Source organism: Nyctereutes procyonoides, unplaced genomic scaffold, assembly GCF_905146905.1.
Source record: "Nyctereutes procyonoides isolate TBG_1078 unplaced genomic scaffold, NYPRO_anot_genome, whole genome shotgun sequence".
NCBI classification, from domain to species: Eukaryota; Metazoa; Chordata; class Mammalia; order Carnivora; family Canidae; genus Nyctereutes; species Nyctereutes procyonoides.
The window spans coordinates 25,949,118-25,970,090 of record NW_026575134.1 but is presented as its reverse complement, the minus strand read 5'-3'; the positions used below and the strand labels follow the sequence as shown (position 1 = coordinate 25,970,090).

At 41.8% G+C, this 20,973-nt stretch overlaps 1 protein-coding gene across 2 annotated transcripts in view; it reads left to right on the top strand.

Moving 5' to 3' along the window:
• Positions 1-20,973, top strand: part of TTC17 (tetratricopeptide repeat domain 17) — a 116,924-nt gene that overhangs the window by 79,239 nt on the left and 16,712 nt on the right. For both annotated transcript variants that reach the window (XM_055301187.1, XM_055301186.1), the window contains exons 18-22: positions 3,121-3,380; positions 4,261-4,414; positions 9,160-9,280; positions 11,636-11,795; positions 12,694-12,777. In XM_055301187.1, the coding sequence (XP_055157162.1) occupies positions 3,121-3,380; positions 4,261-4,414; positions 9,160-9,280; positions 11,636-11,795; positions 12,694-12,777 (779 nt within the window). The remainder of the gene's footprint in view (positions 1-3,120; positions 3,381-4,260; positions 4,415-9,159; positions 9,281-11,635; positions 11,796-12,693; positions 12,778-20,973) is intronic.

The following is a 20,973-nucleotide window of genomic DNA, read 5'->3' as shown; positions in this document are numbered from 1 at the left end:
CGACCTTCTGCCTGTCTAATTCCTGCCTCATCTGCCTTCCTCTAGGAAGCATGTTGCAACCACACTCCATTGTGCTTTCCTCTAGGAAAAACACACACACACACATTTAAATATAATTGTTCTCTGATTGTTTAATGTATATAGTTTTGTGTCTCCAACTTGATTATACCACTTATCCTTGAACGTTACAGGTTTGAACTGCACACATCCACTTATGCAGATTTTTTATAAATACAATACAGTACTTGAAGTGTATCTTCTCTTCCTTATTTATTCTTAATAACATTTTTTAGCTTCCTTTATTATAAGAATACGGTATATAATACCTATAACACACAGAATACATGTAAATCGACTGTTTATGTTATTGATAAGGCTTCCAGTCAACAGTGGGCTATTAGTAAATTTTGGGAAAAACAAAAGTTATATGTGGATTTTCAATTGTGCAGGGGTTGGCGTCCCTAAACCCCTCGTTGTTGAACTGTATTTAATTCCTCAGAGTCTGTTTGTCCCACCACCACCACCACCAAATAGCTCATAGCATGGAGATAGGCACATAACTAGGTTCTAAATTAATAAAGCTTGGTTTATTGTTTCTAACTCATAGCACATCTGTGATCTCCTCATTCCTTACCTTTATTTAGTGGTGTTCTTTAGGAATTGCTACTACCCTAACCCCTACAGCCTTTGAAAGGACTAGTGGCTGCCAGCAGCAAAAGCCTGCAGCAAGTTCCATAGTCTCTCTTGATTGGAATACCAGTTTTTATCAATCAAAGGCCCTTTTTCTAAGAACTTTTTAGTAATGGTATAAATATTCCATATGGTACGGTGGTAGGGGAGCATTAACCTTTGGAACTGGGTTTACAGAACTCTTTGCAACTGAACAACTTTTATGTATTTAGAATGCTTTGTAAATAGTAGTAGTTACTGAATGAAAATAAGGCTTCCAAACACAGCATCCGTATGTGGCTCTAACTGTACACCAGGGAATTAGTTACCTGCAGTCTACCTTTGGCCAAAAGCCACTTTCCTTTAAGCCCACACTCTTGGCTGCAGCCAGATCTATCAAAACGCTTTTCCTGTCTCAGAACCAGGTGCAAAGGAATCCCATCGTGGCCGCAGGAGAAGGAAGGAGAGGAAGCTAAAATAACAGGAAAACTTAGAACTCTGTTGCTATGAGTCAGACAGCAGGCAATTCTTCTAATTAAGTTGCTTTTTGGGGTCCTTATAGCAACCTTGTCCAGCTGTTTTCCTGAGTTAGCTACTTAGGAGTTTGTAAATCACATAGTGTGTCAGACACCATGTTAAAAACGACAAGGCAAACCTTAGAGCTTACACAGTCCTGAGTCACCAGGAGGACAAGGCAAAGGTAAGAGCAGCAGATCCTCAGGAACCTCACAAACCAAATTATTCCCAAGTTCCATTAACTCATTGTACAGTCGTGCCTCTTCAGTGTCCAGTACAGTGTTGGACATTCAGGATATAGTAGTAAACAAAACAGAAACTGAAAATTAGAACTCTTTGTCAATCCCACATTTACAGTATTTGCCACATAATTTAGACAGTTACCATTTTTATCTGAACATACTAAAGAAAATGTTTTTGCAAATTCCTGTTTTACTTTAGGCTGTTTCAGAACTTCATTAATAGTAATGATAATGATAATAATCAGGAAAAACCAGCAGGTTCGTTCAAGAAACCTAGAAGGAAACTTATTTGAAAGGACAGCAGTACATTTCAAAGTCACTTGTTAACAAATGGTGGAGCCTTAGAGCTTTTTTAAGAAAGAATAACAGATTTCTAGTGGTACTCCCAGCCTGACCTTCACACTCTCTGGAATAGAAAGTGGGTTGGAAGATAGAGATGCCACCAGAGCCAAGAGTGACACAGCAGACCTTCCATGAGTAGGGCTCAAAGCTTTCTGTTGCTCTCAGCCCTGCTGGCCAGCCACCTTTCTGACTCCATGCCACCCCAGAGACTAGCACTATGCGTTTGTAAGGTGGGTTACTCACTATGGTTATCGGTCTGTCAACACGGATATAAGATTATTCCTGACCTTGGCCTTATTCCTACCAGATTCTAAATCACTGAACAAGCCAGAATTACCAACTGAAGGGTATTGGGATAACTCAAATGGGATAATGTAGACTGGCATTTTGTGAGCAATCAGGCGGTCCAATAGATACATGTCACAAAAGGAGGCATTCCATTTTATTTGTTTTTCTACTCTGTCTACTTCCAGAAAAGATTGGACATGACTTTCATGGAACACACAATATAAGATTCAGCTATTAACTCAAAATAGCAAAAGTTAAATAATAAAGTTGTTTTTAAAGGAAAAACATTCTATTAAGAAATTCAGACAAATTTTTCCCCTAAATTTTCTAGTTATCTAGGCATAGAGGGAAACCTGTAGGGTTGTATGATGTTTAATGTATAACAACGGAAACACTGACATCTCAGGAGAAATAATTTTTCTAGGCCATTGCACTGGGAAACATCCGTGGAAGTCTTTACATTAGAAACTTGAGCAACATAACAAATCATGTCTTGATAACCATTTTAGGAAAAACATTATATGGCTCCATTACTATTTCTTATACCAGCTATTAATGAAAACTGGAGCCTGAATGTAGAATTCGGATAATTTCCCATTAAGCAAATCATCGTTCAGTTAAGGTAGATAGACTGTATGGCCTGCACATGGAGCTATGATATGTCATATGCTATTTGAATAAAGCTTCAAGAATCCCACATGTTCAATAAGTAACATCATAATAAACTTCATTTTTGCCATCTGTGTCTTACATCTAAAGCAAGTGGGTCTTTTTTTTTCTCCAAAATAATACGTCTATTAAATAGCCATCCTTGTCCCCACTAGTGATGTAATCAGTGCCTGCCTGCCACCTCGCTGCTCCTGTTGTTCTCATCTAAGCTTTTCACAAAGCTACACAGCAAAAATGTCTTAAGATGCATTGTGAGGGTAATGATTGGCATTTTTATGAAGGTGGGCTATAGAATTTCCTCTAAGTGGAGCCAGAGGTACTCAAACAGCAAGATTGGAGTCACTCGAGTGAGTACTATGTAATTTTTAATGACATGCGGGCACTTGAATTTCAGGTACAGTGGTTGAGGAGAGCAATGGTTCTGATGAGATGGAGAATTCAGATGAAACAAAAATGTCTGAAGAGATACTGGCTTTGGTGGATGAATTTCAACAGGCATGGCCCCTGGAAGGCTTTGGGGGTGCACTGGAGATGAAAGGGCGGCGTCTGGACTTACAGGGTATACGGGTGCTGAAGAAGGGGCCCCAGGATGGAGTGGCCAGGAGCTCTTGCTACGGAGACTGCAGAAGTGAAGATGATGAAGCCACAGAATGGGTGAGAGTTGGCCAACTCAGTTCATACCAAACTGTAGTCCAGGTCTTGGTGGAGGTGGGGGCTTCAAAGTGTGATGTTTCTCTTAGGAGAGTGACATCCCTTTAATCCCCCCTCCCCCCCCCAGCCAGCCTTTACATGGGCATTGTACTGCAGGAACCCTTTCCCCTGTGTACTGCTGGCTCTTGCAGGAGGCAGAAGTGGAAGGCTGTCAAACCGCACGGAAAGCCTGCACGCTTGGAACTGCCCAGTTCAGACATCTTCATTTTCGGTTTCCTCTATACACCTTCCAAGGCTAGATTATTATATTTCACGAAACATTTTTCATTTAGACCTGTAAGAATTAAATGGAAGGAGAGAATTAGCTCTAGCACAGGACTGGTTACTCTTCTTTTTTCTTTTTTTTTAGAAAGAGAACACAAATGAGAAGTGGGGTACGGTAGGGTAGGGGGTGGGAAGGAGCAGAGGGAGAGAATCTTAAGCAGGTTCCACACTCAGTGTGAAGACCAATGCGAGGCTCAGTCTCACAACCCTGAGATCCTGACCTGAGCTGAAATCAAGAGTCGGACGCTTAACCAACTGAGCCACCCAGATGCCCCTAGGACTGATTAATCTTTTTCCTCCCCTTAGATTTTATTTGTTCATTCGTGAGGGAGAGAGAAAGAGAGAAGCAGAGGGAGAAGCAGACTCCCCGTGGAGCAGAGAGCCCAGTGTAGAGCCGGATCCCAGGACTGGGTTCACAACCTGAGTCAAAGGCAGATGCTTAACCAACTGAGCCACCCAGGCGCCCCAGGATTGATTACTCATAAAGCCACCAATATCCACAGCCCTTACAGATTTGATAATTGGTCTAACTTGTCCCCAACATGTCTCCATTTTCCAGATAACATTCCAGGTGAAACGTGTAAAAAAACCCAAAGGGGATCATAAGAAAACTCCTGGAAAAAAGGTAGAACCAAATCAAGCAGAAAATGTGCATCGTTACCAAGCAAACCTGGAGATCACTGGCCCAAAGGTGGCATCTCCTGGGCCACAAGGTAAATTTGAGTATTTAATGTGCCAGTTTCTTTTTTGATTTGACTGCCTCCTTTCTCACAAAGGATGTGTTTGTGACTTGAAGGAGATCAGATGAGAAGGTAATGGGGCTAAGTGAACAAAGAAACAGTCATTTGTATAAAAAGTTTGTTTTGACATTACTTGACTTTTTTGCCATTGCCTTTTGGGCTTATATTCTTATCATCTTGAGCTTAAATATCCTTTTGATTTTTGACTGTCTAATTTAATATGGGGATAATGATCACATTTTACAGGGTTGTTGGGAGGACTATAGGAATTATACATGTAAAATGCTTTAAATGAACTGGCCAAAGAGGACTCAATAAATAATAACATTTAATATTTCATTTAAGTATTGGATAAATGCTTTAGAACTACTCCCAGGAAAAATGTATATATAGCAAAATTTGTCATGTACTTTTAGGATTCATAGTTGTCCTGAAATGCATCTTGGGACTCTAAGTACAGGCGCATTGCCATGGACCCAGTTGACTTTCCTTTCTAGCAATGAAATAGTGATCAAATTTCTTTTTAAAAAATACCTTTTTTTTAAAGGATATTTTCATTATCTTAGACTTCAAAAACTCAGGATAACTTCATGAAGACATTTCTTATTTAATTTGGTGTACTTACCAAAGCTGGAAGCAGGGGGCACATAATAAAATATAAAGAATGTGTTCAGCTTGGCTAAATCCCAGAGTGATCTGTTACTTGTGAGAAATACAAAGGACACCAAAAAAGACGTTTTGTCATGACTGGAGTTGACAGTATGCAGTAGCTCTACTATTTAAGGGTGACAGCATGTGTTAACAGGTTACAGAAAGAAAGCAGTGCTTCCTCTACTAGATCTGTCTTCTGTAGCAAGGAAAAGGCTGTTCAAAATGTAATACATCGTTAGAGAAATGAAAATTCCATTAAATAGTAAATGTAATGAAATCATAAAAGTAGAAAATTTAGATGAATATTTATATACTTTCCAGGTAGAAAAGGACTTCCTAAAGCAGAGAGAAAAAGAAAATAATAATTCCAGCGCCAGAAAACATAAAATAGAAAGGCAAATGACTGAAACAAAATATTTTTGTAGATTATTTGTATATTTTTATAGAATATGTGATAAGCACAGAATATCAATATCATCTAAAGAGGACCTACAGAGGCACCTGGGTAGCTTAGTCAGTTGAGTGCCTGACTTCAGCTCAGGTCATGATCTCAGGGTTCTGGGAACAAGCCCCACATTGGGCTCCCCAGTCAACATAAAGTCTGCTTGTCCCTCTCCCACTGTCCCTGCCCCTGCTTGTGTGCTCGCTTGCTCTTCTTTCTCAAATAAAAAAATAAAGTCCTTTTTAAAAAATAAGATAAAGAGGGATCCCTGGGTGGCACAGCGGTTTAGCGCCTACCTTTGGCCCAGGGCGCGATCCTGGAGACCCGGGATCAAGTCCCACGTCGGGCTCCCGGTACATGGAGCCTGCTTCTCCCTCTGCCTATGTCTCTGCCTCTCTCTCTCTCTCTCTCTCTCTATCATAAATAAATAAAAATTAAAAAAAATAAGATAAAGAACACCTACAAATCAGTATGAAAAATACAGCATTTGGGGATGCTTGAGTGGCTTAACGGTTTAGCTCCTGCCTTGAGCCCAGGGCATGATCCTGTAGTCCCAGGATCGAGTCCCACGTTGGGCTCCCTGCATGGGGCCTGCTTCTCCCTCTGCCTGTGTCTCTGCCTCTGTCTTTTTTGTGTCTCTCATGAAGAAATAAATAAAATCTTTTAAAAAAGAAAAAGAAAACAAAAAAGAAAAATGCAGCATTTCAGGAAGATATGTATAAGTACATAGGCATTCCGCCAAATATACATATACATATAGTTAGCCACTGAAAATGTGAGAAAATGTTCAGCCTCACTAGTAAAGGTATGCAAACACAAACAGCAACATGCCCTTTTTGCTTATCAAACTGTATTTAAATGTGCAATACACAGAGTTAATGAGTTGAATTTTGGGATCGTTTAACCATATATAAAAGAGCAGAAAGAGAGAATACTTCAGTTTTTGTAAAATAGTAAATAGACCACATTATGACTACACTTGCTCATGTTTCCACATCTTTGCAATTGAGATCTGTCTTACAACTGATGAGATTTTAAATAATTGGTGGTGTTTTTCTTTCTTAAACTATATAAAATAATGTACATGTTACAGTTTATAACCTCTTAGATTTGATGAAAGAAACTAAAGTAAACAAGTACATAGATGCAAGTATAGAAGAGAATATACCAAAATGTAAGTGGTCATCTCTGGGTGCTGATAGCAATATGGGTGATTTCTTTTCCTTCTATATGCTTTTCCATTTTCTAAATGTTTTATATTCCTGCATTACTTTTACAAACAAAAAAACTAAAAATTTCTTGTAAAAGTGAAAAATAAAGCTCGGTATAGTTCAGAAGCTAGGAAAGCACTTACGTGGTTTTAAATGGATTCAAGTGGATGGGCCCATGTAGGACATTGAATGTACTTGCAAATGACATCGTGGAACTACTTACTATCACTAACATGGAAAGTTCTAAGGCTGGGAAGAGATGACAGATGGCCAGAGAGGTTCAGTATCCTGGTTTTCAAATAAATCTGGATTCTCTTTGCTACCAAGAGTTAAGCTTCATGATAAATCCTGGCAAAGTTCTAAAGCAAATTATAAAACAAATATTTTGTGAGCCCATGAGGAAGACTGGAGATCAATAAGGCCTATTGTAGATTTACTAAAAACTAGCAAAACTAATAATGCATAACTAATTTCATTTCCTTTTTTGGTGAGGGCTGCTAGTCTGAAAGACCAAGAAGTGTCATAAATACAACCTAACTAGATTTCGGCAAATATTTAACAGAGTCTCTTAGAATATTCCTGAGGACAAGATGGAGAGATGTGGGCTCAGAGGCTCCCCATTGCCCACAGAATGAAGTCCGACTTCTTGTGGTGTACAAGACCCTTTACACCCAGCCTGTCTCTGTCCTTCATTGCTGTTATTTTTTCCTTTCTTTTTTTTTAAGATTTTATTTATTTTTTCATGAGAGACACACAGAGAGAGAGGCAGAGACACAGGCAGAGGGAGAAGCAGGCCCCATGCAGGGAGCCCAACCTGGGACTCGATCCCGGGTCTCCAGGATCAGGCCCTGAGCCAAAGGCGGCACCAAACCGCTGAGCCACCCGGGCTGCCCTCATGCTGTTATTTTTACCCCTTACCTTTGCACATGCTGTTCCCTCTGCTGGAACGCCCTCGTGCCACCTCAGCAGTGCTAAAATATCGCTCTTTCCAAACCTCAGACTCTGCATGCCTTCCCCTCCTTGGTACCATCAGGCCGAATTAGTTGCTCTCCACCTCTGCAGTTGTCCTGTACCTTCACTCTAGCATCATCCTGTTGTATCTTAGGATTTGGTTATGTGTACCTTCCTCAGTAGACTGTGAACCCAAGGGCAGGCTGGGTTATTCCCCACCATCCCTAGTGTCTTGACACAGTTCCCAGTCCCTTACGGTAGATGCCCAATAAATGTTTTTCAAGTGAATTTCTTAAACAGAATAGAAAAATAAGCTTTATTGTGAAACTTATGGATTCATTCTTTCAGTTAATTCATTTAAACGGGCTTCATTTGAAACTCTTCCAAACTGTTCTTTTCTATTTTATTTAAATCTAAAGCCCTGCCTATACCTCAGTTTTCTGTTACTGGTAAATTCCTACATTATAAAAAAAGTTACACAGAACCAAAGTTCTCCTTCCTGTCCATTTATTCAATTGTAAGTCCTGCAGAATACCCCTTCCAGGACAAGACTTGGTTCTCTTCTTTTCTTGAGGACTCCATCTAAGTAAAGGACCTACACACAAAAGGTAGTACCTGTTAAAGGTATCAACTAACAGAGCTTTAAAAGCCCAGTGTATCTTTAAACTGTGCGGTGATTGGGAGCATACATGTTAGACTCCGGCAGACCTTGATCTGGAGCCTAGCTCTGCCATCTACTAGCCAGGTGACCTTGGGCAAGCCACTCAGTCTCCCTGTGCCTTCATTTTCCCACCTGAGAAATGAGGCTGTGGATGTACAGTACGTAGCAGTGCTCTGGAAATAAATGATCACCTTTCAGTATCATCATTATTCCCCATCTGCCACTTTTCTCTCCAGCAGTAGTTCTCTACCAGGAGTCCTGTTGTCTTCCCAGGGCACAACTTGGTTATCATCTGGGTGGAGGGCACTACTGGCCCTGTAGGGTAGAAGCCAGGGATGCTGCTAAACATCTTCCAATGCACAGGGCAGTCCCCATAACAAAGCGTTTCCAGCCTCATGTCCACACTGCCAGGATGAAGAACCCTGCTTTAGTGACACATGCCCCTTCTCAGTTGGACTTGTCTTTAAAAATCAAAATATAGAGGGGTAAAAATGAAATTCGGTAAGATGTTAACATTGAAGAATATCTTAGCTTCTACGTTGATCGGTCTTAAATCCAACGAAGGACTCGTTTATTTTTACTTCATCATCTGTCTTTAAGCACAAGACTTGATTCAGATAATCTTCTTCCCTTTGCCATGAATGACAGGATTTTAATTCTCTAGGTGGTGAAAATCCCAAAGACTAGAAGAATGACTGGCACCTCCAAGTACACCAGCCTGGGTGAAGTAATCACCAGCGTATGACACTGTGGGTTCTGTTCCTTTGCAGTTGTGTCAATTGATGACATACTTTCCTTCTAGGAAAAAAGCGTGACTACCAGAGTCTGGGATGGCCCAGCCCCGACGAGTGCCTCAAACTCCGCTGGGTAGAGCTGACTGCCATCGTGAGTACCTGGCTTGCAGTTTCTTCAAAAAACATTGAGTGAGTATCTTAAACCTCTCCCTCCTTCATGGTATTTGTGTACCAGCGAACCCACTGGGCCTCTGTTGACTTCAGCTTGCCCCTCCTGGTCAGCAGCTGTTAGAAGAGTTGTCCTGTTTAGGCTCGGTGGTTCTGAGGCCGACCACCGGCTGCAGGTGGACGCAGCTCACTGTACTGAAATGCTGAATGTGCCCTCCTTCTTCGGTGCCTTCACCCACACTTTGTAAGCTCTCCAGAAATGTGTGACTTACTTAGTTTGATACAGAAACCTGTGGTTTCTCACTGACATTGTGTACTTCAAAGGGGAGCCAGTGCAAACCCAGATTTACACACACCTACCAAGACATGTGCTGAGCAAGACTGCTTTTTCCTTCATGGATGCTCATTCTCTTTTGCTGGCTCCTTTTCTACCCTTTAAGAGTTCCCCAGGATTTACCTGTAAGCCTTCTTATCTTGGAATCACTCCCAGTCAGACCGACGTGCTTCCAGAACTTATATCACCACCAGTATATTGACAACTCTCAAATTTGAATCTCTGGATTGGATTTTTCTTCAGCTTCCTCAGCGCATCTGTCCACTTATCTTCCTGGCCTCTGCCTAAATACCTGTGAGACACCAAGCTCAGGAAAACCAGACTCCTAATTTTTTTGTCCACTCTTCTTCCAAAAAAATCATTGATCTGTGTGTTTCCTGTTTCTTATTCTTAGTGGATAGTTGTAGCAGCACTTAGGCTGGAAACCTGGGAGTCATCTTTACGGATCCCTGTCCCTTAACCCTTGGACCCAGTCTGTTGCCCATTCTTACCACCTCCACCCTCTGAGTGTTTTTCAAAGCCTTCGGCTTTTCTCCATCTCCATTGCTGCCCCCTTAAACCAGATCACCATCGTCTGCACTTTGATTTACTCAGGAGCCTCCTAGCTGGGCCTCGTGCTTCATTCACACTTGACTCTAGTCAGACCCTTCTCCCCACAGTACTCAGACTCCTTCCTCAAATACAAGTCAAATCTTAAAATGCTCTAATAACTTCTTATTGCTCTTTTCCATAGTCCATAAAGCCCTTCGTGATCTGCTACTACATGTCTTTATGTCCTCACCTCCACCTTCCCTCCTGTCGGGGCCATCACACCTGGTGTCCCTTTGCATACGGTGATGTTCCCTCCACCTTCTTCCCACATGCTTCATTCACACTCATCCTTCTGGTCTTGACTTAAATCTTACGTCCTCGGGGAATCCTTCACTAACCACCTCCTTCCTCCATCAGCAGAGGGGAAATAATATACAACCCCCACCCGTAGTGTACTGACATTGCACCTTGTTTGCATCTTTTATATCATCTGTAATAACTGAATCACACATTAGACCATGAACACCGTATAACAGCAGGGATTGGGTATGTCTTGTAAATTATTATAGCTCTGGTGTGTGGCAGATAGTAGGCTCTGAGTAAATAACGAATGAATGTTTGCCTAATATATATGAAACCTTTAAATAGCTAGAAATAAATTTTGGCCATACCACTTTGCCATATCCGCATATATGCTAGCATGTAACATTTAATCTACATAGAGCAGGAAAATGACCACTTTGGGATGACAAAAAGGACTTACATCTTAAGACAGAGATGCATTGAACAGCTACATCTGTTTAAAGTTTACTATTTAGGGATGCCTGGGTGGCTCAGCAGTTAAAACATCGGCCTTCGGCTCAGGGCGTGACCCCAAGGTCCCGGGATCAAGTCACACATCGAGCTCCCTGCAGGGAGCCCGCTTCTCCTTCTGCCTGTATCTCTGCCTCTCTCTCTGTCTCTCATGAATAAATAAATAAAATCTTTAAAAAATAATCAAGTTTACTATTTAAATTTTAGGTAACTTTTTCTGTGGGGTGTGCTTCTGTGCATAAAGGGAAAGTAAAAGATAGGAGCCACTTGTGGGTATTTATCACTTGTCTGTACCCTGGAAGGAGAAGTCCTAGAATAAAACCCACCTGGTTTAAATCTTCCCCAATGAGAAAACGTGGCCAGTGGCAGTGACCAAACCAGACAGATGGTACATAGTAAGGAAGCAGCTTGAGTGGACTGGGAAATCACTGAGTTCAGGACTCAGATTCCAACACCGCTCCTTTGACCTGGGCTGTGATCTCTGCTCATTCGTTCAACAGATAGTTATTGCTAAGCACTGGACGCTTGTAGTAAATAACATCAGACTAAATGACTTATCTGAAGTCTCTTCACTGTGTGATTCTGTGGTTCCAGACTGTCCTGGTAACATATTAAAGTTACGATCAGCTGATTATTAAAACTCTTGCCCCCACCCACCCAAATTTTCCATGGCTAATGGGGTAATCTCCGTTTTTCAGCATCACAGAACACATAGACTTTGCCACTCCAATACAGCAGCCAGCGATGGAGCCTCTTTGCAACGGCAATCTTCCCACGAGCATGCACACGCTGGACCACTTACACGGGGTTTCCAACCGAGCCAGCCTGCACTACACGGGTGAGAGTCAGTTAACAGAGGTGAGTGCTCAGCTTTATTCAGCCTGTCTGTAGTCTTAGGCCCACAGTGATGGTGCAGGGCAGCCCAGTGCCCAGGCTGTATTCTTTTTGCCTTTTCAGCCGACTGCCATCGAGGCTTTAGGCCCAGCCTAATTTCTTTCAGGTCATGGGATTGAGTTTATGCTTTTTTTAATGGCCAGCAAATTTTAATTCTGATTAACTCCTCAAGGTAGATAGCATTCTGCTTGCCATCAGACAGGTGCTCTTGTAAGAAACATTTAGGTTGGCTTATTCATCCTGTTGGCATTCTTAAGAAGGCAAGGAAGGTGAGCAGACCCAGCGTATACCTAGCAAGCAGTATACCAAGAAGGAAAATTAGAGAAACATACCACAAATATCTAAGAATAGAGGACTTCTTAAATAAATGTACAGATACAGCATAGTATATAGTGGAGCTACCAAGGAAAATGTAGTATTGACATGAAGAATTCTTCAGATTATGTGAAAATATAGGTGATAGTATGCACACTGGGATCCCATACTCTGTGAGAAGTAGTATGTGTATGCACATAGTATTTCAGAAAAATATCTGGAAGATGAGTGTAAGATACTAACAGTGGTTGTGTCTGGGTGACAGGATTACAGATGGTTTTAATTTTCTTTATTTACTCTATTTTCTAATGTTGCTGTAGTGCCTGTGTTTCACGTGTCTGTAGCTTTTGTTAAGTGGGAGGGGACCGCAGGGATGCTGTAATGGCTGACACGTGTCTTCAACAAAGTGTCCTTCCAGCAGGACCACAGCATGTACCCCCCAGAGCAACCATTTGCTTTTGTGTTGTATTGTCCAGCTCAGCGTCAGCAGTGTCACCTAGATCCTGCTCCTTTCGTTACTCTCACCTACCATCTTTCCCTATACCAGGTATTGCAAAACCTTGGCAAAGACCAATATCCACAGCAGTCACTCGAACAGATTGGCACGCGAATTGCCAAAGTTTTGGAAAAGGTAAGTCACCCCGTAGGAAAGCTGGAAACTACTGTCCACCTTCTAACTTTCCCCAAATATTTGCCACTGAGTGACTCTTACCTCTTCCGTTAGTTACACAGCACTTGGTAGCTAAAGTGATGATGTCGAATAACCCCACGCTGAAAGCTTCCATCACTTTTCCATTACTTTTTCTATCACTTGGTTAGTACTCTCTTTGGCTGCTTTGTTTACCTTCCATGATGAAACCTACCTAATCAGTCTTGCCTTCTTTACTCTAGCATGGGTACCTAGAGGTGGCGGTACTGGCAGCCATGGCATCTCAGTAGATGATATAAGTCACGTGTTCCTCTGGTGGTGAAGAATATTTGTTATTTCAGATTGTGGGTGGAAAACACAACTTTAAATGTCGTCTTCTCGAAATCATGAAATAAAATACCTGCAAACGCATTTTCATACAGCCTAGAGAACATATAACACAGTTTCTAAGAATATTCATCTGTTTCTGTGTGATATTTATGTAATTAGGTTTTTTCTTAATTAAAGTGAATTACTTTATGGTTAACCATGTTATTAGTATATAATGTTAAAGTGGTAATATAATCTAGTGATTGAGAGAATCAATTCAGCTTCCAACACGACACGAATAGTATGGCAGGAACAGGGTAGTCATGACAGTCTAAAAGAGAAGAAATGGGAAAGACAGAGTGACCACTGTTCCCTGTCGATTCTGAACCCCATCTGGCAATAGGTCAGCAGTTCCCTTGATGACGAGTTACAAGGAATATTCCTTGATAATGGCCCATTTTGGTTTCCCGGGCTGTGTTCCCTAATCTGTTTTTCAACCCTTGACCCTTCTCTTGGAATAGTCTTTTCTTTTCCGTAAGAAAGGCCTGTGTTTGCAGTTGAAGAGCTCACTCATCTCGCTTCCCACTTCTCTCTCTCCCTTGTAGTCGAAACTGGCACAACTCCTTTAAAAAACTTTGTAGACCTTCAAACCGTAAGTCACTCCAGACAGAACCCACACCCCATGTCTCTTCAAGAAGGCCCCTCTCTGCCTGGAATAGGAGTCCAGGGTGTAAATACCCTTAAGATACTTTTTGTCTGAGAGAGTCTTAGATACTTACATCATTCTGAGGCAGGAGGAACAAAGGGTCCTACTGCCGTGCTTCTGGTTGGAACTTGACCCCAAGACCATAGTTTTACTAGTAACATTCTGGATTTTTTTTTTCTATAACTTTAAAACCTCATGCTGATTGGGGAAACTGGCAGTTGAAAGGTTTCATTTTCGAACCCTGCAAGTCCCAGCTTGAAATTATTTTTTTTCTAGATTTCTGAACTGCACAGTTTCTTGTTTAAGTTCTCTCTTTTAATACCCTATTTGAGAGGATTTTTCAAAAAACTCTCTGTCACTTTAGTATTCTTCCTGGAAGTCTTCCTGGCCAGATCTACAACTTTGTTAGGTATTTTTTCTATATTCTAAGATAAAGCCTCACCATTTGTTTTGTCATAGATAAGCCTGCCCCTTCTCCCGCCTCCAACAGCGATTTCCTCCATGCTTGTTCAGCCTCCCTTAAGAGTCTCACTGCTAAAAAAAAAAAAAATAGTCTCACTGCTGCTCAGTGGTTGTATTCAACCCAGGCCCGGAACTGACACCATAGGTGCTAAGTTTCTATTATGGCAGCAGTCCGTTCTGGATAGCAAACACTATTTCAGTTATCCATTTCTGTCTCACAAACCACCCCCAAGATTTACTGGCTTCAGACAGAACTGTTACTTGCTCAAGATTGTGCAGTCGGAGTTGGCTCAGCTGGGCATTTCTTCTGGTCTGACTTGGAGTCATTCATGCAAGTGCAGACACGTGGAGACTTATCAGGGGCTGGCCACCAAAGAAGGTCTTACTCACAGGTCTGATACCTCAGCTGGAGTGGTTGGAATAGCTGGGCGCCGCTGGGAGTGTCTCTCTAGGTAATCTCTCTGGCAGGGTAGCTGGATCTTTCTACCTGAGGGCTCCGGGCTCCACAAGGGTGAAAGCAAAAGCCCGCAGGCCTCTTAGAGCATGTGCGTAGCCAGAACTACCAACAGCACCACTTCCGTCCAAGCAAGTGCTAGCGGCTGCTCAAAATCAAAGGCAGGGGAAACGTCCTCCATCTGCTGGTAGTGACAAAGAATGCATGGCCCATCTTTAACACACCATGGGTCCCTTCAGGGGAGAAATGAGACTGACAGCATCTCAACAGAGATGATAGAAGCCAGAGGCCAGTGTAACAAGATCTTTAAAGCTGGAAGAAGAAAAACTGCAAGCCTAGAATTTTATGCCAGCCAAAGAGTCCTTCAGGTATTAAGGTAAAATAAAGATGAGTTCAAAGAAACGAAAATTCAGAGAATCTGGCACCAGTGGGCCTGCACTGAAATAATAATTAAAGAAAGTTCTCAGGAAAATATCCCAGATAGAAATGTCGACATGCAAGAGGGAATGAAGAACTCCAGGAACCAAAATGTAAATGAACAGTAGCTGTACAAAATCATACCTGCAGTACCCTGGGGCGCCTCACTTTTACGTGGAACTAAAATTCATGGTAACAATAACAGACGATGGGAGGGAAATAAATGCAGTTTAAAAGTTCTAAGGTTTAATTGGTGTCAGCCAGTACTAGAGGTAATAATTTGCATGGGACTGTGATAAGTAAGAATACAGTTTTAAGCTCTAGGCTAACTACTAACAAAGGTTTTACAGTGTAATTTAATAGAAGGAAAATGGAATAATACAAACGTTTGATTAATCTAAAGAAAGTCAGGAAAGGAGAAGGCACATAAAAATAGAATACAAATGGTAAAATAGGAAGTATAGACCCAAGCATATCAGTAGTTAAGTAAAAAAGATTTTATAATTTAAGCATTTTGTATGGAATGGATTTTTTTTAATCCAACTGTATGCTGCTCATAAGAGAAACAGTTTCAATACTAGGTACAAAAGTTTTGAAATTGTGAAGATGGAAAATAATATACCACAGCAAACAATTAAAAAAGGTGATACAGTGACACTCATCAGAAAACATAGTGAGACTTTGAAGCAGGAAGCACTACTAGCACTAGAAGGGCAAAAGTGAGGAAGGTTGGTAATGGCAAAGGCTGAAGATGCCACAGAGCAACCAGAGCTCTCGCGTCGCCGGTGGGCGTGTAGCATAGTACAGACATTCTGGAAAAGTGTGGTAGGCTAGTAAAAAGTTAAGCATACGCTATCCAGGGATTTTACCACTAGATATTTATTACAGAGACATGAAAATACATGTCCACAAAATATTTGTTAAAACGCATTCACAGCAGATTTATTCATAATAGCCAAGAAATGGTGAGGCGCCAGTCAGTAGAATGGATGAAGCGTGCCGTATTTACACGATGGATTCAGCTGGAGGGATCCAACGTCCATACTGATGAAGCTCACTTGCTAATAAAAGAAGTGGGACACAAAAAACGTGCATAGTGTACGATTCCCAACGACATGAAATCCTAAAACAGCCAAAACTCTCCTGTGTTGATAGAAGTCAGATCAGTGGTTGCTTCCTGGGGGCAGAGGTTGCCTGGGAAGCAGCCTAGAAGGACTTTCTGGAGTGTTGGAAGTTATTCATGTCTTTGGTAGTCAAAAGCGAGTGTTTTACTTAAAATCTGAGCATTTCTCTCTCTATGGAAATTGTGCTTGTTTTTAAAAATGAAGGTTAGATAAAGATTTTAGACCACCAGGAGCTGAGCAATGCTACCAACAAGACTTGCACTAAAAATCACTAAAGGAATTTCTTCGGACGGAAAGAAAGCCATCCCAGATGGAAACAGGAAAGAACAAAGAACAACAGAAAGGGTAAATATTAAATACAAATGAGTATGACCACACAGGGCAACAGCAGTAGCTTCTTCCAATAAGAAAGTGCAACAGCATCTGGTGTGTACCTCCAGAGTGAGGCCTTACATAGTCCAGGGACCATTCTCTGCCCACCACCCTTCACTGCCAAGTCACAGTTCAGGTGCAAGGGAACAAGTCAAATGATATGTTGTGGGAACGAGCCTGGCTCGGATGTCCTGAGCTCCATACAAAATTGAGTATCTTTTATGAAAGCCCCTTGGGTCCTGGAAAGGGCATCGCTGTTTATAAGAACCGTGACACTCAGAACTCAAAACTGCCTTTCCGTGAGGTGTTTACAGTTTACTTCCAGTTCTTCTCATCCAGATACAGTTTATCAACTGAGATCATTTTTACATAAACTCTCCTGTTTGGTAATGGCTAACATTCCCCCTTTATTAGGTTTTCAGGGAAATAGAACTAGAAAGCTAATCTAGAAACCATTTCCACTGGGGCTCACAGACCAACCTTTATGACCTTGAGTTTCTAACTTTAATACAACACCTCTCAGACTTTAGCGTACACCAGAATCACCTGCAAGGCTTCTTAGACTCAACAGATTGCTGAGCTTCCTGAGTTGGTAGGGCTTAGGCTCAGGTCTGAAAATGGACATTTCTAATAAGCTGCTGGGGTGATGCTGCTGGAACAAAGATCACATTTTCAAACTACGGCCTTAGAAAATGACAGAGGTGACAAAGCAGAGCACCCCTTTCTCATTTATTGCTCACAGAAGAACAAGGACATATCCATATCCTCTTTGCTTCCAACTTTTATTTTTTTATTTTATTTTATTTTTTGCTTTTTTATTTTAAAATAGTCCTTATCCTTTGTTATTTCTTCAAAAGCCCATCTATAATTGTCTCCCTGGGGAGTTTTTAGTTTGCACTAAGTGTCAGCAGAGGATGTTGGTCAGTCCCTGTGTTAGGGTTAAATCCATACGCACCATCAGAACCCTCGGGAAGCTGCCCTAGGTTGCAACTGAAGTCACTGCCATATGTGATGCTCAGAAACCTCTGTCACCCCACATGTGCACCATGCAGCTGCCACTGCCAGTGCAGCTGGTTCGTGTGCCAGGTTGCCACATAGCCCGTTTGACCTCTGTGCTGGTGCAGAGTAGCTCTCCCCCTTCTCTCCCCACTTCCCCAGCTAGGGGCTCGTGGGCACCACTCCATGCTGATTAGATCTGTGGCCAACCCAGCCGCTCCACGCTCTTGTCTAGTCCCACCCCAGTCACAAACACAGAGTCCAGCTCAAGCCTCTTCCCCACTCCCTGCCAGGCATCAGTGCCTGGTTTGACCCAAATGCATCAACTACCCCAAGGCAATGCCATTTTTGCCAGCCAGCCCACTTGCAGCTGCGCTTCTGGTCAGTTCCATTTCATGGACCGGTGCAGGGGGAGTGGGCAGTTTTTCTCTGCCTAAGTTTGACCCTGCTCTCATCCAGTCCCACAAGGGAAAGATTTGTCCTCTATCACACCACTGTCAAACTTCTGCGATCAGCCTCAGAGAAAGTTGGCTCCCACTGAGGCTTCAGTTCATCTGCATTCCCCTGAGCATTCTTTTATGTCACAGTGCCTGGGCCACATTGAACCAAGGATGTGAAAGTCCCTTCCGCTCCTGCTACCACTTTGCAGTATCCACTGCCAGTGGATTTAGGGCCAGTAGATAAATATTTTATACTCACATAACTCAGCAGGGCACATGTGGGCTTGCCTTCACTCAGGAGGGTGGAATAGAAACCCAGTAAGCCAGCAGTACAGCCTTTCATGTGTTTTTCCAAGAGTCCCCCTAGCAGCCTGGCAGCAGTCCCAGAGACAGTTATCTGCCCCTTGCCCCAAGTGACAGCTCAAGGATAAGGGATCAAGACCCCATGAGTGAGTATGGGAACAACCCTGATTTAGAATTCCTAAGTTCCAAGTCGGAACCAGTACCTTTTTCAACAGTCTCATGGGCCTAGAGTCCAACAGTTCCATCAGTGGACAAGAAGCGTCACAGTCCTCCCAAACCACCTGCAGTGGTCAGGTCATCTGTACCCTAACCGTGTTGCCTGGTAACATAGCTGACATGCTGCCTTTATTGGACTTCCAGGGGAACACAGCTAAAAGATTAACATGAGATTAATTTTCCTGTGAATACACATGGGCAGGGTGTTAGGCTTTAGCATTATCAGGAAAGTAGTAAAATTAAAGTCATAATTTATATTTTTAGTCTGGAATAATTTAAAGATCCATATTGGAAATTCTAGGCTAATCATTAAAAGAACAGTTAAAGAATGTATAGTTAAGGAAAAAGGGAATAATAAACATTTGATTAATTCAGCCAAGAAGCAAGAAAGGAAGACAAAAGGAATATGATAGAAATAGATGTTATATGTAAAATATAAAAATGGGTACAATAAAATATAAATTGTAAAGTGATAGAGATAAGTATAATATATCAGTAATGACAGTAAATACAAAGAACTAAGTATTCCAATTAGAGTACCAACATTATCAGGCTGGGTTAAAATACTGAACCCAATTATGTGCTGTTCACAAGTAACACACTTTAATATAAGATATTAAATAGTTGAAATTAAACAGATGGGGAAAAGATATACAAACACTAATCAAAAGAAAGCTGGCTTAACTATACTAACATCACACGATGTGGAATTTAAGGCAAGAACCATTACTACAGATAAAGACAATTCATAATGATACAGTGGTCAGTCCACCAGGAATATAAAAAAATCGTAAAACTCTGTAACCAATAGGATAATTTCAAATTATATAAGACAAGAATTAAACATCAGCAGATCTAACCAGAAACAAATAAATCTACAGTCATAATAGATACCAACCTCTCTAAGTAGATGGCAGAATTAAGCAGGCAAAAAAAAGTAAAAATACAGACCATCTTGGGATACCTGGGGGGCTCAGCAATGGAGCATCTGCCTTTGGCTCAGGGCGTGACCCCGGGGTCCCAGGATCAAGTCTCACATCAGGCTCCCCACAGGGAGCCTGCTTCTCCCACTCCCTGTGTCTCTGCTTCTCTCTCTGTGTGCCTCATGAATAAATAAATAAAATTTTTAAATAAGATCTTTAAAAATATATAGAGAGAGACCATCTTGCTTTTTTTTTTTTTTTTAAGATTTTATTTATTTAACAGTTAAGGAGAGCCAGAGAGCACAAGGCGGGGGTGGGGGCTGAGAAGAAGGCTCCCAATGCTCCCAATGCGAGGCTCCATCCCAGGACTCCAGGATCAAGACCAGAGCCAAAGGCAGACGCTTAACCAACTGAGCCACCCAGGCACCCCAACCATCTTGCTAATAAAATAAATTTCACCTAACATTTATGTAAAGCTGCATTAAACTAACACAATTCTCATTTTAGAAAAGGCATATGGCTCAGTTGGTAGAGCATGCAACTCTTAATCTTGGATTATGAATTCAAACCCAGAATTAGGATGGAGCCTACTTAAAATACATTTTTTAGGGCAGCCCCTGTGGCTCAGCAGTTTAGCACCTGCCTTCGGCCCAGGGTGTAATCCTAGAGACCCGACGTCAAGTCCTATGTTGGGCTCCCTGCATGGAGCCTGCTTCTCCCTCTACCTGTGTCTCTGCCTCTCTCTCTCTCTCTCTCTCTCTCTCTCTCTCTCTCTCTGTGTGTGTGTGTGTGTGTGTGTGTGTGTCATGAATAAATAAAATCTTTTAAAAAATACATTTTTAAAAAATGTACACAATTTACCAGGTTGATCATAACCTGAGTCATAAATTAAGCCTCAATTAAAATTTAAAATACTGGGGCACCTGGGTGGCTCAGCAGCTGAGCATCTGCCTGTGGCTCAGGTCATGATCCGGGGGCCCCAGGATCAAGTCCCACATCGGGCTCCCCACAGGGAGCCTGCTTCTCCCTCTACCTGTGTCTCTTCCTCTCTCTCTGTCTCTCATGAATAAATAAAATCCTTTTTAAAAATTTTAAAATACTGAAATAATTTATAGTATATTTTTTTACCCCAGTAGAATTAAAATAAAAATCAGAAGCAAAAGGATAGATGGAAAAATCCTCAGCGATTTTGGTGACATTAAGCAGTACATTTCTATATAACCCATGAAGAAAGCCCAAGCAAAATTAGAAAATATTTTGAAATAAGTATAGCATGTTAAAACTTGTGGGATGCAGCTAAAGCAGTGCTTGAGGAAAGTTTATAGCCTTTTTTTCTTTAAGATTTTATTCATGAGGGGATCCCTGGGTGGCGCAGTGGTTTGGCGCCTGCCTTTGGCCCCGGGGTGCGATCCTGGAGACTCGGGATCGAATCCCACGTCAGGCTCCTGGTGCATGG